General features: G+C 39.7%; 1 protein-coding gene and 1 non-coding gene across 2 annotated transcripts in view; both read left to right on the forward strand.

Moving 5' to 3' along the window:
* Window positions 1–19,070, forward strand: part of BICC1 (BicC family RNA binding protein 1) — a 123,845-nt gene that overhangs the window by 44,848 nt on the left and 59,927 nt on the right. Inside the window, exon 3 of the mRNA XM_070945116.1 lies at window positions 4,789–4,858. Within this exon, the coding sequence (XP_070801217.1) occupies window positions 4,789–4,858 (70 nt within the window). The remainder of the gene's footprint in view (window positions 1–4,788; window positions 4,859–19,070) is intronic.
* On the forward strand, window positions 375–481 carry LOC139318963 (U6 spliceosomal RNA). Its single transcript, XR_011600604.1, has one exon. It is a non-coding gene; the product is annotated as a U6 spliceosomal RNA (small nuclear RNA).

Consider the following 19,070-nt stretch of genomic DNA (forward strand, 5'->3'; position numbering starts at 1 on the left):
TAAATACAAAGAAGGTCGTCCAATATCCGTTTTTTGCTTGTCACAGAGCTGAACCGGCCACCACACCCTCTTTTATACTCTGTGGGGTGTGGTCCAGTGACTCAGCCTAATCCCTGGCACGCCTCTTCTTCTGTTGCGCGCGCTTATCTCTGCAACGCTGCCGAGGATCCAGCCAAGACTCATCTTCCTCATCACTGTCCACCTGTGGCTGCGTGGATGTGCTTGTCCCCGGGCCTATCTCTTGACCTTCAGCGGACACCGAAGGCATTGCCAGAGAGGAGGGTCCTGGAGAGGAAGGCCTTGCCAACTCCTCTCCTTCACTCTTGGAGTCCTTTCCTGCTGATAACACAGGCTCAGGTAACGGAGCCACAACAGTGCTCGCTTCGGCAGCACATATACTAAAATTGGAACGATACAGAGAAGATAAGCATGGCCCCTGCGCAAGGATGACACACAAATTCATGAAGCATTCCATATTTTTCTAAGAGAAAATTTTTATAAAATGTTTTATAGATGGTATCTAGATCCCAAAAAGCTAGCCTGTATGTATCCAAGTTTGCAACCTAAGTGTTGGAGATGTGAATGTGATGATGCCACGTATTATCATATATGGTGGACATGTAAAAAAAATTAAGGCATTTTGGATAAAAATATGGTGGATTATCCAAAATATTCTCAAAAAGAAGATAAAATTTACTCCACAGTTCTTTTTGTTAGGTATAATTACAGATTGTACTGTTATAGAGACTAAGTTGATTTTAAATTTAATAACAGCAGCCAGACTCTTGGTGGCGCAGTATTGGAAGAAGGAAGACTTGCCTATTATTGAAGAATGGACACTAAAAGTAGTGAATTTAGCAGAGATGGCTAAAATCTCAGCGTATTTGAAGGACCATTCAAATGAAAGATATATATCGGAATGGAGAAGATGGATTGACTATATTCAAAACAAGTATCGGACTAAAAAGTTCCAAATAGCTTATGAATGAAACCAATATTTTCTTTTTGAATTATTGTTTGTTAGTTGAAAGGGGAGTTAAAGAGCAAGAGGGAGTTTGGGGACTACAGAAAGTTAGCTTATTTTAGCTTATGTTTGTTATGCTATACCCTGTTTTTGCTCTGGGAAGTCCAGGGAGGGGGGGGTGGAGGGAAGGGGGGGGAGGGAATGGGAAAAATTGCTGTAATACTTGTTAAAACTTTTTAATAAAAAGAAAATCAAGGATAGACTATGTAATCCTGGAGAATTGCTATATGTGCATTTGTTAAAATTTGGGGAGGAGTTCCCAAACTACATAGGACAAACATTTTGATCGTTTCCTTTTCTCATTTGGAAGCTCAGTGGGTTAGAACAGCAGAAGTGTGCTACTTGGAACCCATTCACACTAGCCTGAATCACTAGTTTTTGAGCACTGCAGGGGTGCCAGAGTTAGTTTTACAGAACATGCTGAGTAATGCAATACATATCCACTAAGCTGCTTAAGATAATGATTTGTCTAGATCGCCCTCTGAGAAGCAAGCAAGTGGTTCCTAAGATTGGTTCATTAGCCTTTTCAGAATTAAGTTAAAGGTTAATCTTGTGTTCACATACTAAACCCTTTCTTGTGCCAGATTTAGACTGCATAAAATTGTGAATGTGATACTCTTTTGGGGATCAGTATTCCACCACGTTGTCCATTTCAACCCTGTCCTGAAGGAATGAATCAAGACTGGAGTCCACTGTTGATTTTTAACCATAAGTAGCCTCAAGCTTCTACCTGGACCTTACCTACACCTGGACCACTTTTCTAATATTCAGGATTTTTTGATTTTGCAAGAGGGTTCAAGTTTCCAAACTGCTCATTCACAGCACTGCCAAGCAGAGAGGTTGTTCCTTTTAAGACCGTTCCAAATTTGGAATTTGGGAGATACATATAGTTCCATCTTCTGAAGATACATAGGTAGTTGTTGTTGTCCGGTTGCTAAGTTATGTCTGACTCTTCACGACCCCATGGACCACAGCATGCCAGACTCCCCTGTTCTCCCAGAATTTGTCTAAATTCATGTTCATCATATCAATGAATCCAGGGGTGAAATCCAGCAGGTTCTGATAGGTTCTGGAGAACTGGTAGCGGAAATTTTGAGCAGTTCAGAGAACCGGTAGCGGAAATTTTAAGTAGTTCGGAGAACCAGCAAATACCACCTCTGGATGTCCCCAAAGTGGGGTGGGAATGGAGATTTTGCAATATCCTTCCCCTGCCAAACCCACCAAGCCACGCCCACAGAACCAGTAGTAAAAAAAATTGGATTTCACCTCTGAATGAAACTATCTAACCATCTCATCCTCTGCCATCCCTTCTCTTTTTATTTAATCTTTCCCAACATCAGGTCTTCTCCAAGGAGTCCTCCCTTCTCATTTGGTGGCCAAAGGATTTAAGAGTCAGCTTCAGTATCTGTCCTTCCAAGGAATAGCCAAATTTCATTTTCTTTAGGATTGACTGATTGGGTCTCCTTGAAGTCCAAGGGACTTTCAACACCACAATGTGAAAGCATCAATTCTTTGGCGCTCAGCCTTCCTTATGGCCCAACTCTCACAGCCATACATTACTATTGGGAAAACCATAGCTTTGACTGCATGGGCCTTTGTCTCTGCTTTTTAATAGGTTGCCTAGGTTTGCCATAGCTTTCCTCCCAACAGATAGCTCGACCTGAGTGATTTAGCCTTCAGACTTGATGCTGCTACAGTTCTTATTTCACATCTGTGTTTGGGTCTCTTTAGGAATAGATGTGTGTCATGGTAGAACTGCCTTGTCTGGAAGTCACCTCCCAGCTGCAATTTATTACCCTGTGGCTGCTGAAACCCATTCAAAGCAAAGAGCATTGAGTCCTGGCTGACATTTCTCACTTTTTCCACATGGCACCATCCTCTGGAAATAGTGGCTTTAAGGAATTCTATTGATACAGGCAATAGAAAGAAGTATAAACTTTTCAGTGTGTGTATTTGTCTTTCAAATTTTTCCTGTAAGACATCGGCAAAGGATGCTGTTTCTTTCATCATAATTATAGCCACGATTTCTTGAAACAGCAGTATTTGAAACTAGATTGTATATGCTGACTTCTCCAGTTCAGAGAATGGAGGATTATTTTCTTACCTAAAATAGGAGTGAATGCATTCGCATTGTTTACTGTTTTACTGATGTTTTACAAGACTCATGCAGAGATTCAAAGAGACATGTTTAAATAATCATTCTGTGCTGCATTTCTTACATTGAAGTGTTTGGATTAGCAATTTGAATATTCTTGAGGTTTGGGACTCCCTATGCTTTTCTTTCTGTTTTAATCTTACGGTGACAGTGGGAGCAGGTACAAGTAGTCCTTGACTTAACAACTGTTCATTTAGTGACCAACTGCATGAAGACAAAAACCTTGTTGGATTGTATTTGTCAGTTGTTCATCTGCCCACATATTCAGGATCAGGGCCTTTTCCCAATATTTGAGGGGCTGCCACAAGGAAGAAGAGATGTCTGTTCTCCAAAGTGCCCGAAGGCAGAACAAGAAACACTGAATGGAAACTAATCAAGGAGAGAGGCAGCTAGAAAGGACAAATTTCGGGACTGTTAGAACAATTAACCAGTGCAATGAATAAAGAACTTAGAGAGGAATAAGGAAGACAGGTCAAAAAGAAAAAAAGCATAGCAACTAAAGTATTGAAGTGGGCAAGAGATGATGGATAGATGATTCTTTGTTTTTGGTGTTGTTTTGATTTGCCTTCCTTTTCCTCTTTCTTTCTTTCCTTTCTTTCTTTCTTTTTTTTTTTTAGGTAGGTGACATGATTAGACGTTAGGTAGAACAGAAAGAAAATGTTTTTTTTAATAAAGGATGACATGATTAAAAGTTAGAATAAGAGATAGAAATAAGAGAAAAGGAGAATATTAGTGTATACACTTTTATAAAAATAAGAGTAATAATAAGAGAAAACATGGAATAATTGAATAATGGAAGATTGCAACTTTATATAAATATGTATCACTATTAGAAATATACAAGTTGGATTAAAAGTAATAATTACAACTAATGCTATTAATCTTATTTGTATTAGAATGTATGACACCCAGGCATGACACTGTTCACGCATTGATATGTTTGTATAAAAATAAAGAAAATAAAAAACTTTTTTTTAAAAAAACCCAGTGGAATGGCTTGCCTTCAGATGTTGTGGGTGTGTCATCACTAGAGGCTTTTAAGAAGAGATTGGACAGCCATTTGTCTGAAATGATATAGGGTCTCCTGCTTAAGCAGGGGGTTGGACTAGAAAGACCTCCAAGGTCTCTTCCAATTCTCTTATTCTGTTATTTCACTGGGGAGTGAAGTGCTGGCAATTGTTCCCACCAGCTGATGATCAGATCACTCTTGCAAAGCCAAGTTGTGAATTGGACATCCGAGTACAATTCTGCACAGGGGCAAAATAAGCCTTTCCAGTTACTGATTAATTTTGAGTAACTTTAAGAAAATGTTGGCAAAAAAATAGGGCATGCCATAGCAAATTCAGGGAAGTATGGGAGGCTAATAGGAAACAGTCAGCTAAAAGCTAAGTTTTTAAATGTATTGATATTGTGTTTCAGTTAAAATGCTAAAATCCATCAGGTTCATTCCCACTGGGGTTAATTCAGACTTGTCTTCTGAAAGCCATTTCTTTGTACTTTAAGGCAACTTTGCAGCAGTTCAGAATTATTACAAATTCTCGTTGTTTCTGTCTGATAGAAAACGGCAAATGGGTTTAAATTTAAACCAATGTTTCTTATCCTTTGACAGATTATGGAGGAAACGAACACCCAGATTGCTTGGCCCTCTAAACTGAAGATTGGTGCAAAATCCAAGAAAGGTAAGTGTTGGGGTTTTTTTTTTTTTTTTGCATTTTATTTATTTTATTTTATTTGTCAAACATGTACGAGATAAGAGGTATAAGTATAAACATGGACATGAGCACATGAAATGAATACAAATAAATGGCATTGGTATGACATGAGCTCTACCTTCATTCAGGATTCTTCATATCAGTTACCTACTTCACTTTTTTTATTATTTTTTTTTTATTTTTAAACATAACCAAACATAAAAACAACCATCATTCAATACAATCACAGACAGTGTGTTGATTGGTTAAAATTCTTTTGTACTTAATCCCATATTTAAGGTTACAAATTATTTAATTTCTCTTATTTGACAATTTTATATATCCCTTTATATTATTTATATTTAAACAATACTATTTGATATGGGATTTGTTTTATCAATGGCTAGATAATAAAGCATGGATGAAGTATGAAATATGAAATTAAGGTAATGATAGAATATATGAAAGGTTTTCTTATGGGAAATAAGCTGTTGTTAAATACCTGTTAAATGAGAATAATAATATAAAGTGTTGCTTTTTTGTTGTGATTTGAACAAACCTTCATGAACGCAGCCGAATCTCGGGCTCCAAATCGATCTGATAGTAACTCTTGAAAACGTATGCTACGTTCATGTACCTTTACCTGTTTCAAGATGTAAATTACAATCTCAAACACTTTGGCCAAACTCAGATACTGCTTCTCCATGGATTTTGTGTATATGGGAAAATGTGTACCGCATTTGTGCATCAGTTCATAAAAATGACTTAGTGAAATTTCCATCCCTGTGGGAGTAAATTGATCTCTAAATGCAAGTAATCCTCAACGTACAAAACATTTGTTTTAGTGACCATTGAAAGTTACAATGGCATTGAAAAAAATGTCTTAAATCAAATCAAACCAAACCTTTATTGCAGTGGTGAAATCTAAAATTTGTTACTACCGGTTCTGTGGGCGTGGCTTGGTGGGGGGAGGGGTAATGTGACTGGGTGGGTGTGGCCATTTTTTTTTTTTTACTTTTAAAACCATTTTTTCTACAACTTCTTCGGCGAAGAGGTTGTAAAAAAATGCTTTCAAAAGGCTCTGATGATCCCAGCTGAGTTGCCTGATCGGCAGAGGCTGTTTTAAAAAGCCTCTGCCGATCAGGCAACTCAGCTGGGATCGTCAGAGGCATTTAAAAGAAAAAAAGGGATTTTTTCTTTTAAAAGCCTCTTGACGATCCCAGCTGAGCCACGCGATCATCAGGGGCTTTGTTTTAACTTTTAAAAGCATTTTTTTGGCCAAAGAAGTTGTAGAAAAAATGCTTTTAAAAGTAAAAAAAAAAAAAAAGCCTCTGATGATTGTGCGGCTCAGCTGGGCATGGTGGGGGGCAGGGATTTTTGCTACCAGTTCTCTGAACCACCCGCCGCCATTGCTACCGGATCGGGTGATCCGGTCCGAACCGGGAGCATTTCACCCCTGCTTTATTGTCAATGTACAACATGTTTACAATGAAACTGAATGATCCTCCCTTGCTGCAGCCCCCTCCCCAAAATACAAGTACATCTCAATAACTCAATAAATGAAAAAAATAGAATCCCTAAACCCAAATAAGTAATAATTAACGCACATTCCCATATACCTATATGTATGTAACATTATATTATATTACATGGGTATGAACATGTTGCATGTTGCGCTGGCCCTGCAAGTCTACCATATTAAACCTAATTGTGGTGTTATGTTGTGACCATTATGACCATTGGTCACACGTACAACCGTTGCAGCATTCTTGTGGTCACGTGGTCCAAATTCAGACACTTGGCAACTGGTTCATATTTAAAATGGTTGCAGGGTCATGTGATCCCCTTTTGCGAGCTGACAAGCAAAGTCAGCAGGGAAGACAGATTCACTTAACAACTATGTTGCTATCTTAACAACTGCAATGGTTCACTTAACAACTGGGACAAGAAAAATGGTGCAAAATTCACTTAACCGCTGTCTCACTTAGCAACAGAAGTTTGGGGCTCAGTTGTAGTTGTACGTCGAGGGCTACATGTATACTGAAAAGCTTTTCTTGTCCCAGTTGTTAATATTATCAATATGTACTGATTCTTAGTTAGTTAGATGTCAAAAAACTTATTTTCTCATATCACCTTTGGCGTTCAGTCGATGGAGGACACCAAGCATCCTGGAGAAGGAACAAGTTGGCTTTGAAACAGCTGCTTCCTGAACCAGAGTCACATTAGGAATACATCTCCAGCTGTTTTCAGACAATGTTTCCAAGGGCAGAATCAGGGAAGGAACTCCACATCTGGGATTCTACTTATTTAGCAGCAAGTTGATATACTGTAGGTGTCTTAGTTTGTTCTGAATATTGAAAAATGAAGATATCTCGTTGGTTTGTAATCTTTTCAGCTGCATTACACTTGCAGAAGAGTCAGTGTTCTCCCTTAGATACTTTTCTCTCTCCCTAAAGCTAAATTGAAAGGTTAAATGTTTGTCTGTCTAAAACGGAAAGGTTTCCCCCTGTTGCATTGTGTCAAGCAGCTGGTTTTCTTTGGTGTTCGGTCTTGAATAAAAACAGCTGCTTTCTCTTGCCATAGAATAGAATAGAATAGAATAGAATAGAATAGAATAGAATAGAATAGAATAGAATAGAATAGAATAGAATAGAATAGAATAGAATAGAATAGAATACTTTTATTGGCCAAGTGTGATTGGACACACAAGGAATTTGTCTTCTGTGCATAAGCTCTTAATGTACATAAGGAGAATAAAATACATTCATCAAGAATAAAAGATACAAGACTTAGTGATAGTCAAGGTTACTAATAAGCTATCAAATCGTACTAGGAAACAAATAAAAGCAATATAATTGAAAGATACAAGCAACATGGTTATAATAATAAGTGGGAAGAGATAGATACTAGTAAGGAAGAGAAGAATAATAGTAATACAGTCGTAGTAAATTATTTGACAGTGTTGTGGGAATTACTTGTTTAGCAGAGTGATGGCATTCGGGAAAAAACTGTTCTTGTGTCTAGTTGTTTTGGTGTGCAGTGCTTTATAGCCTCGTTTTGAGGGTAGGAATTGAAACAATTTATGTCCAGGATGTGAGGGGTCTGTAGATATTTTCCCAGCCCTCTTTTTGACTCGTGCAGTATACAGGTCCTCAGTGGAAGGCAAGTTGGTAGTAATAGTTTTTTCTGCAGTTCTAATTATCCTCTGAAGTCTGTGTCTGTCTTGCAGATCTCACTAAAGTATTAATATTGAAAATAAACAAGTTTGGAGTTCTTTTAAAAAATTGTGGGCAAGCGAACTTGGGCAGGAATCTAAACAATCTAAACAGAATGCTCCCTGCAAGAGTTGCTAGCTTTTTTAATATGCAAAAGCAATGCCAGATCAAAAATCAACTACTTGGATCTATATCGGTACTTACTGTAGATGAAGGGAGCAGGCAACCATTTGTGAAAAAACTGCAGGGCTCTTTGTCCAGGCAGCCTCTGAGAATAAGACATGATTGAACAGAAGGGGGGGAAATCCATAAATGAATATATTTCAAGTCTTCTAGACATTATTATTTCTATCAAATGTTCAATGTAGCAGAAATTCGGATTAGCTGAACATAGAATTGGAGCACTAAGACGATTGTGAAAGACATTATGATAAAATCAATGCAAAACAGATGGAAAGATTTTTTAAAAAAGAATCTACCTTGTCAGCATCTCTCCCCCCCCACACCCCCCAAGTCAGGAGGCCTTATTAAGTCCATTTTCTTCAAACATAGAACATCAGTGAGGAGGTCCTTTGAAGGAGATACAGGATGAAAGGCCAGCTGCACATGAACTGATCTGGATATTGGCATTTGTCTGTTGTGTTGGCAATAGGATTTGGAACAGCCACATGTAGCGGTGTGTTAAAGACACACTCGTTCTGCTGCTACTTTGATTCATTTTGGTGGGAAAGAGCTGCTTGCAAACATTTTAGCTTGGAATGTTGAAGGCTCAATTTGGTTTTGAAATTGTTGGAGCTGATTTTCCATACCATAAGCGCATGATTAACTGAAGCGTACAAAGTAAAGAGAGCAATCATCGTAAAGATTTTGAGTTATGAGATGTTCTCATGTGATCATCATTAAACAGTGTTTGGATGCATGCATATTGGATGGAAAAAAATTAAAAGGAGCTCTTTGTGAGATGACAAAGGCAGACATCTTCTTGAACTCAAGTTTATTTTATTTTGCTTTATTTTCTGGTTTCTAAGGTTTAACACGAGGGTTGTGGTTACTCCAACATGCGGTCCTTCTCTTTTTATCCCTTGCGTTGAATTTAAGTTTTTAATCCCTTCCCTGCTTTTGGCATCAACAATCAACACTGTAAACAACTTTTGGATAATGTCTGAAGAAATGATGATTTTGAAATTGCAGTGTTGTGTTGTTGTGATTAAAATGTCAGCATTTTAACATCTTGTAGATGATTAGGGGGCTGGAAGCTAAAACTTATGAGGAACAATTGCAGGAATTGGGTAAGTCTAGTCTAGTGAAAAGAAGGACTAGGGATGATATCATAGCACTGTTCCAATATTGGAGGGGCTCCTACAAAGGCAAGAGGGTCAGACTATTTTCCAAAGCACCAGAAGATAGGACAAGAAGCAGTGGATGGAAACTAGCTAAGGAGAGAGAAATTGAACTAAGGAGAAATTTCTTGACAGTTAGAACAAATAGGCAGTGGACCAATTTGCCTCCAGAAGTTGTAAGTGCTCCAACACTGTAAGTTTTCGAGAAGAGATTAGGTGGTCATTTGTCTAAAATAGTATTAAGTTTCCTGCTGATCAGGGGGTTGGACTAGAAGACCTCCAAGGTCCCTTCCAACTTTGTTATGTTATTCTACAGTTCAGGTATGTGAAATGATACCTTCTAAAAAAAGTGAAAGTCGAACACAATTTGAGATAATTTTAAAGGAAGTAGCTAGATAGATTTAAGACTTTGCTTTCAAAGTTACTGGCTTCTCCCATTGAAGTGGAATGAGGTCATAGAACTGCATGTAAAAGCGTGGAAAATCAGGATATTGTTCCCAGTACAGCGGTAATTTTTGGAATATATGTGAAACTAGAAGATGTAGAATGCGTCACATTATTATAAAAACCACTTGAAAGAGTTAGCACATTTGGATGGAACTCAGAAGTTCAGTAGTCCAAACTACATGTTGGTAAGAAGTCATCTCCAGATGTTGTTCCTTGGTCCAATTTTCACTCTTAGTCAGATATTGTCAGATAACAATTTCTTTAATACCAGACCAAGTGGTTGGCTTCAGAAAATTCTCCTTTTTCTCTCCTATCTCTGCATTTGTTTTTCATGTCCTTGGATACTCAGATATCCAAGAAAATGAATTCCATTCCTTGATGTTTGTGCTTTTGGTTCAGATTGTTTCAGCATTAAAAGACCAACACGTGGGAAACTTTCAGGCAGTTTAAAGCTCCCTGATTTAACAGAATAACAGAGTTGGAAGGGACCTTGGAGGACTTCTAGTCTAACCCCCTGCTCAGGCAGGAAGCCGTATAACATTTCAGACAAATGATTGGCCAATCTCTTCTTTAAAATCTCCAGTGTTGGAGCACCCACAACTTCTGGAGGCAAGTCGTTCCACTGATTAACTGTTCTAACTATCAGGAAATTTCTCCTTAGTTCTAGATTGATTCTCTCTTTGATTAGTCTCCATCCATTGCTTCTTGTCCTGCCTTCAGGTGCTTTGGAGAATACAATAACATCTAGACTTATATACCACTTCATAGTGCTTTACAGCCATCTCTAAGCATTTTACAGGATCAGTCTGTTGCCCCCAACAATCTGGGCCCTTGTTTTACCGACCTCAGAAAGATGAAAGGCTGAGTCAACCTTGAGTGACTCAGAATCGAACTCCTGGAGTAAGCAGTGAGTTAGCCTGCAGTACTGCATTCTATCCACCATGCCACCATGACTAGACCCCCTCTTTTTCATGGCAGCCCCTCAAATATTGGAGCACTGCTATCATGTCACCCCTAGGTCCATTTCTTATGGACTGCTCCATCTCTTTGTTCTCCTCCTTTCCCTTTAATATCCCTCAAAAGATGATAAATTTCCAGAGAATTTTTAAAAGAATTCTTCTGTTCTAATTTCCTTAACAGTTTTAGTTTTGGAGAGAAAAGATTTTGACTCAGTAAAGTCTAAATGTTAAGTATGTTTTCCCCCATCCAAAACAATCCTGGGTTAACTAAGGTTTTTGGTTTTCTTCATGGCAAACAGCCTTTAGCTGCAGTTATTCATTCGTGTCTCCTTAGACTGGATTTCCACCGTTCATGTCTATTGGCACTGATTCTCGGCATTGTTTCCTGTGTTGTGTTAAATGCACATGAAAGTCCAAAATTTTATTAAATGGATAATTTCTGACGTGAGAATTTAGAAATAGAGAATCTTCATATCTTGATTTATTAGCTGATTTGGAAAAAACACAACTGCAGCACTATTCAGGTTAATAAGCTAATTTGGAACTGCATAATGGTAAATATTAATTTATATACCATCTGACTGGCTCACAGGTTAAAAAAAACATTAAAAAGAAGAATAAAGGTACCATAATAGACAACAATAAAGAAGTAAAAGGTGTAGTGGAGATGATAAACCCTAGAGAAATTAAAAAGGACACATTCACTCACACAACTCAAAGGGAGCTTCCATCATCCCCATCAAAGTCTAGGGGAATTGGCTGGTCTTTAAGGCTCTTTGAAACATTTTGAACTCAACAGAGAATTGATCTTAAGCACTGTCAGTACAGTATGATTACCTTGTGCCATTCATGTGATGCAGACAGTCCACTTTGACGTCCAAGGAATTTGATGCATCCTTCAAAAAAGTAGGATCACATTGTTGAGGAAGAAGGAAAAGAGAATGGCCGCAGTGTTCTAGAAGTGTTAGTCAATAAATCTGGAGAGAAGCCAATATGAGTAAAGTTATTCAGTAGAAGAGAATATATGTTGCTCAGGGTTGAATTTAGGAGACTTTTTCCTGTTCGTTTGTCTGGTATTAATCCCTGCTTATCTGGGTGTTGGCTTCTGGAGAGGATGTGTTCTGGTCTTTTTCTTTCCTTCTTAGCTATTTTATTGTCTCTTTTGAATGGTGTATAAATATATTTAGGAACTACCAAGGAGAAAACCACATCCCCAACAATACTGGCATCGCATCTTCTTGTTTGTAAAGAGTGAGCAAACCCCACACTCACCAGCAATGATGAAGTTAATTGGGCAACGAAACATCTGCAAGCAAAGAGCCAAGCTGAGAGAACACCAAGGACTCCATCCTTCAATACTTTTTAAAATTACTGAACTACCAAATAACTTTCGGTACTTTTTCACATTCATGCTTAGGTATCAAACCAAGTAATGTTCGGCTTTGCAAACATTTTTTTTTGTAATTTGATGTATATGCTGCCCTTCTCCGGAGACTCAGGGCGGCTTACAATGCGCTAAGCAATAGCCTTCATCCTTTTTGTATATTTATACAAAGTCAGCTTATTGCCCCCACAAACTGGGTCCTCAATTTACCTACCTTAGAAAGGATAGAAGGCTGAGTCAACATCAGCCATCCCATATGTTTTTAGGAACGATTTATGAACTGCATTGGTCTGGTATGAAATCATAATGCTATCGTTCACTCAGGATTTTTGATGACAACGTTTTAGTTGGAGCGCATCCCAACAGAAGACCAAGTGGAGTAATCTTTTCTGGGCTCCAGAGCTAAGCAGAATCATGTATGGTTGGTTCTTAGATGGGAAATTGCCAAAGAGTTCAAGGATTGTGGGCCAGATCAGGAAGCTGAAGAAAGAAGAAGGCAGTGGCAACCTTCTTCTGTTCTACTTCCAGGAAGGCTGGCCTGGATTGTCCATGAAAGCACCAGGACTCAACCTCAGATCAAAGGAGACTATAATATGCTTTGTTCAAGTCACAGATCTGAGAATGGATCACCTCAGGGGTGAAATCCAGCAGGTTCTGACAGGTTCTGGAGAACCGGTAGCGGAAATTTTGAGCAGTTCGGAGAACCAGCAAATGCCACCTCTGGCTGGCCCCAGAATGGGGTGGGAATGGAGATTTTGCAATGTCCTTCCCCCAGGAGTGGGGAGGGAATGGGGATTTTGCAATATCCTTTCCCCAGGAGTGGGGAGGGAATGGGGATTTTGCAGTATCCTTTTCCTGCCATGCCCAGCGAGAACTGGTAGTAAAAAAAAATTGGATTTCACCACTGGATCACCTTCCTTTTTCTGTCCCTCCTACCAGAACCTGTCCCAGACCCTCAGAAATGACGTAGGGTCATAAGCCACCTCTGCCTTCCCTTGACTCTGCCATGATCTCATTATTTGTGCTTACAAATGTTGACCCTCTTCTGCGATCAAGCCAAATACTTTTTGAGCCCCTTAAAAGGGAAAGACAATGTTGTTCGCTACTTTGATCAGAAATGAAGGAAAACCACAGCTGTGAAAACAATCTAAACTGTGCAAGTTGCAGCCTTATCTCTCTGGCTTTTGCTGCAGGCTAGCAGTGGGTCCCTCGGTTTCCATAGCTACCTGCTAAGCAGCCCGGTCCTCTCGCTTGGTATGCCTGGAGTCAATCAGGGCTCATGAACGGAGGGAGAATTCAAGATCACTTGCTTTGTGTATGGAGAGTCCCGTGAGCTGCTGCCAGCAGATTCTTTTTTTTTTTTTAAAAAAGCATTTTCTTGAGGTTTTGGTTCCCAAGGTATAAAGTGTAGGTTTGGGGGTTTTAGCCATTCACCAGGACACACATGTTCAGCTCTTGGCAGGTTTCCTTGCTAGGTCTCCATGACAACCAACATATACCTAGGTATGTCATCAGCTGAGCTGTGTGTTTCTGCATCTAGCAGAATTCCTCCATGGTTCAAACATGGGATTTCTTTCTTTCTTTCTTTCTTTCTTTCTTTCTTTCTTTCTTTCTTTCTTTCTTCCTTTCTTCCTTTCTTCCTTTCTTTTTTTTTATTTTAATACAAACATTTCATCTTTCATTAAACAGTGCCTCGTCTGGGTACCAATATTTTGTGCAATAACAATTAAAATTTACAGCCATATTTATTATTTTATCCATTCTTAAATTAATACTGATACCTAACATACCTACTATTGTAACAATCTTCTCATCTTATTTAACTTTGTTAAAACGTTTTCCATATTTCACTCCTCCACTTTTCTTTCTAATTTTCGTATTTATTCTCTGACCATTGATAAAATAACTCCTATATACTATAGTAGTCCGATTCTTCCTTTCCTTTAATTGCAAGTGTTAATCTATTCATTTCTGCACATACTAATATTTTCGTAATCCCATTCTCATCCGTAGGGATCTCTTCACTTTTCCAATTTTGTGCAAATACAGTTCTAGTTGCAGTTATTATATGAATAATCAAATATACATTTTCTTTACTATAAGTTTCTGGTAAAATCCCCAACAAGAATAATTCAGGTTTTAAATCTTCTCTTTCTTGATGGGGAGGGGAAGGAGAGGAAGAGATAATTCAGTTCTGTTGCACAATCTTGCACAATCTGAAGGAGCATCTGAAGTAACACATACAGCTGTGTGTGAGAGGGGCACCAAACTGAATCATCAAGAGGTCTTCTGCTACCACCAAGGCTGGAACCTTTCCTCTTTCCAAAGAAACTTCTTCTCTTGGAATGCCTGTTATTTCATGTGTCGTACGCATGTTGTAAACTTGAATAAATCAAAGTATACCTCTTCTATTTAAGGCAGGTTGAACCCAATCTAGTGCCTTTCAGAGGTGGAAACCTTGGAATTGGTCTAGAATACCTAAAGGACCCAAGATAAAGGGAGGTTGTTCTGATTCTTGAAATTTTACACATGCTTTGAAAATGCATCCAGAGCATGAATGCCTGAAAAATGGTCTTCTTGCCAGCCCAAGCCTTCTGAATGACCGTGAACAGAGTGGTTTTGTGTAGATGAAGACTACTTTAACAATAAAATTGCATCCCATTGCTGAATACGATGTGGCATTACATCCCATTGCCCAGAATTGTTATGGAATTCCCAGTAACTAGACATTCTGTATTGGACTGCCAGGATTAAATACACAGTGGCATCAGTTGTGAAATGGGAAAAAAAAAAAGGAAGAAGAATTAGGGCTAATACCCTGTGTTGGAAAATTCAAAACTTTTGGCTCAGTTCTATGCCTCTTGGACCAAATGCCATGTAGGATGGGCTGCCTGGTGAAGGGAAATGACCTCAAGTCCATCCTGAGCCCAAGTCCATCCTGAACAGGGTGATCACAATCAGCTGTCTCATTGCAAGAGGAGGAGGCATGGCCTACTCCTTTTCTACCCACGGCTTCTTGACAGCTGATATAACCTACGTTCTAGTTCTACATATTTGCAGAAACTGTGTAGCTTGGCCTGCACTGTTTTCCTGGAGTTATACCTACACCAGTGGTGGGTTGCTTCCGGTTCACCCCGGTTCAGGCAAACCGGTAAAGGCGGCGGTGGGAGTCTCCACCCACCCAGATGTCATCAAAAACGCTCTGCGCATGCACAGAAGCGCCACACACTCGCAAAGCGTCTGCGCGCTATCGATGGCAAACTGGTAGCGCCAGGATTTGAAACCCATTACTGACCTACACATAAGCAAAAGGTAGACTGGCAGGGAGAAGACCACTTCTTTGATGCAGAACAAATGGACCAGGGGTGTCAAACTCTATTTCATTGGGGGCCACATCAGGGTTGTGTTTGACCTCGGGGCTGGGGTGTGTGACCAGGGGATGTGGCCAGCTTGACATCACTCATGTTGGGGGCACCTGTGGTGGCCTGATTGTTCTGCCAGCAAAAACGGGCTCCTGAGCTTCGTTTTCGGCTGCCACGGCCTCCTGCCCCTGAGGTCAAACCGCATGCGGCCCTCCTGAGATCCGTTTTCACTGGCAGAGGGTTGCAGGAGGCCGTGGCAGCTGAAAACGAAGCTCAGGAGCCCGTTTTTGCTGGTGGAGACAGCATAGGCTGGTCCTTTACTGTTTCCAGGGCGGCCACGCAGGCCAGATCTACGTACCCCTCCCCAGCCTGGATCCAGCCCCCAGGCCTTGAGTTTGACACCCCTGAAGTAGACAAGAACAGGACAAGTAAGATATCCAAAGAAGGAATAACGGAACAGGGTGAGAATTGGGCGATTTATTTTTGGTTTTGGTTTTTCATTCACTCTTTCCAGTGTTGCAAATATATATTTGGGACCAGTTTAGTGTGCTTCTTCAAAGACGTCTCTTTTTAAAAGCATTCTCGTTGCGACACTCTTCAAAGTCAGAAGATTCTTTGTCCTGTCCAATCACAGTGTGGAGACCACAAGTGTCCAAGGGGATGCCTCCTGTGTCGAAATTTTGTGAGAAGAAGTGTTCAAAGGAGGGGGTGTGGTTGAGAGCAGCCCATGATTGCCAAACGTTTTTTTGTGATATGCAAGTTTTGAGAATAAAAAAACAGGTTTTTTTTTCAGCCACTGAGAAGATGTCAAGAAGGTTTGTGAATGTTTGCCCCTTAGGATCCGAGGTGTTATGGCCGATGCGTTTCTAAAAGCATTCCTTTTCATTTGAATACTTAAAGTGCAGGCAAGACGGAGCAGGGAGGGGGGAGGGGGTGTCTTCCCAGATGAGCAGCATAATCTGTAAAGGGAGAGTTTGCTGCAGCAACATCTGTGAACAGGGGAGCCCAAAAAATGTGCTTTTCCATTCATGGAACTCGATGCCAGAAAGTTACATGAGTACTTAAGGAATGCAAATATTCCTTCTCCCTGAATCCCTAATGCTTGTGTGGAAAAAAGCACCAAGGGAAGAAGAAGCTACTATTCTTATGTATTTCCCTTTCCTCCCTCCCTTTTTTCCTTCCTTCCTTCCTTCCTTCCTTCCTTCCTTCCTTCCTTCCTTCCTTCCTTCCTTCCTTCCTTCCCTCCCTCCCTCCCTCCCTTCTTTCCTTCCTGTTTGAACCTTTTGTGTATCCAGAGAACTGTCTGCCTGGGTCCCTAACCTCACACAATATTGCCAGAGATTTTTGGGTGGAGCTTAAATTTAGGAATAAGATGGAAGAAGCTTTCTAAATGTCCTTATGCTAACCTGGGCTACAAAATAGCACCAGGGCATCTTGTGCCTAAATCTCATGCGTATCTGGAAAGGGAACTTTGCAGTCATTTGAAAGGAGCAAATGCATCCTCCAGATTCCTGTAATGGGGCAATTTTTAAATTTTTCCCGGTAATATTTCTGAATGCATAAATAAACACAGAGAAGAACTGTGTATTTTTACTGCTTGCTAACTGCCTGTAACATCTCATGCTCCAAAAGTCTTATCTGAACTTTCCCTGTAGTGTCTTACATTCAGCTTTGGCTAGTGTGTTATTGTTTTTCTATAGAATTCTTGGGCGGTTTTTTAGTACCCTTTTATTTTTTGATTTTGAACTTATCTTTTGGCCAAGAAAAAAAAAATGAACTCATTCAAAATCTTGCATAACTTCTATCATACATGTTACTGAGTTTAATTTTTGAAAGTCTAATCCTTGAATACGGTGATAAAAAACATTCACATTAGAAGTGCTTGAGCAAACCATGAAGTCTGCATGATAAACAATTGCTACCAATAGAAGAGAATCTGCCTGGCTCAGGATTCAACAGTGGAGTCTTTGGTGCTCTCTAAGGTTGGTGGGGTTTTTTGCAGACATTTCATTACCCAAATAGGTAACATCATCAGTCCTAATAATCAATTCCTAGTGTTATAAACCAAGAAACTGAACTCTTTACTAATTCATTCTCAGTCATCTTGACCAGGAAGTATGTCTCTGAAGAAGCCAGGACCTATCAAGCCATTGTATGCAAACAACAGACTAGACTAGACTTGACTTGACTTGACTTGACTTGACTTGAATTCTTTATTGGCCAAGTGTGATTGGACACACAAGGAATTTGTCTTTGGTGCATATGCTCTCAATGGACATAAGGAGAATAAAATACATTCAGCAAGAATAAAAGATACAACACTTAGTGATAGTCAAGGTTACTAATAAGCTATCAAATCATATTAGGAAACAAATAAAAACAATATAAATTGAAAGATACAAGCAACATGGTTATAGTAATAAGTGGGAGGAGATAGGTAATAGGAAGGAAGAAAAGAATAATAGTAATAATCTTAGTAAATTATTTGACAGTGTTGTGGGAATTAGTTGTTAAGCAGAGTGATGGCATTCGGGGAAAAACTATTCTTGTGTCTAGTTGTTCTGTGTGCAATTTTGAGGGTAGGAGTTCAAACAATTTATGTCCAGGATGCGAGGTCTATAGATATTTTCACAGCCCTCTTTTTGACTCATGCAGTATACAGGTCCTCAATGGAAGACAGGTTGGTAGTAATAGTTTTTTCTGCAGTTCTAATTAACCTCTGAAGTCTGTGTTTCCTGTGTAGTGTATGAGATTTTGTGAAGTCGCTTTAGGGAGATAATCTGGAGCAGAGATGTCAAGGTCAGCAAAAGTGCCTGGCAATTATTGCAAGGAATAATAAACTGAAGGAATACTCAATTTGGGGCTGCAATCATGGCACTTTGAGATGGGAAGATTGCACGGTGGCGCAGTGGTTAGAGTGCAGTACTGCAGGCTACTGCTCCCGGCTGCCTGCAATTTGGCAGTTCGAATCTCACCAGGTTCAAGGTTGACGCAGCCTTCCATCCTTCTGAGGTGGGTAAAATGAGGACCCAGATTGGGGGGGGGGGGCAATAGGCTGACTCTGTAAACCTTAGAGAGGGCTGTAAAAGTGGTATATAAGTCTAAGTGCTATTGCTATTTATATCATGTGTGAATAAAGCATCCATGACATACAGTACCCAGCCTTGGTTCTACTCGTTCTTCCAAACTTTGGTGACCTTGATCCTTGCTTCCTCTACCTTACATGGAAGGACTGAAGCATAGCAGCACATATGTTTGGCTGAGCTCCACAAAGCTGGGACCCTGTGCTTTGTTCCTGGTTCCAGGCAGGAAAATAGGTAAATGCAATTAGCCCCTCTTCAGTCCTTCTCTATCAGTAGGGGAACAGTGAAAGGGGAACCAGGCTGAGCTAATGTGTGAACAGTCCTCCAGTTACATTGTAAAGTAACTAAAAGTTACATTGAAAGTAACTAAAAGTGTGAGAAGGGCTGAGAAGTTTTTGATTGCACGTCTT

The sequence above is a fragment of the Pituophis catenifer genome, unplaced genomic scaffold, assembly GCF_029215685.1.
Source record: "Pituophis catenifer annectens isolate HBS135680 unplaced genomic scaffold, rPitCat1.0.hap2 SCAF_6, whole genome shotgun sequence".
In the NCBI taxonomy this organism is placed as follows: domain Eukaryota; kingdom Metazoa; phylum Chordata; class Lepidosauria; order Squamata; family Colubridae; genus Pituophis; species Pituophis catenifer.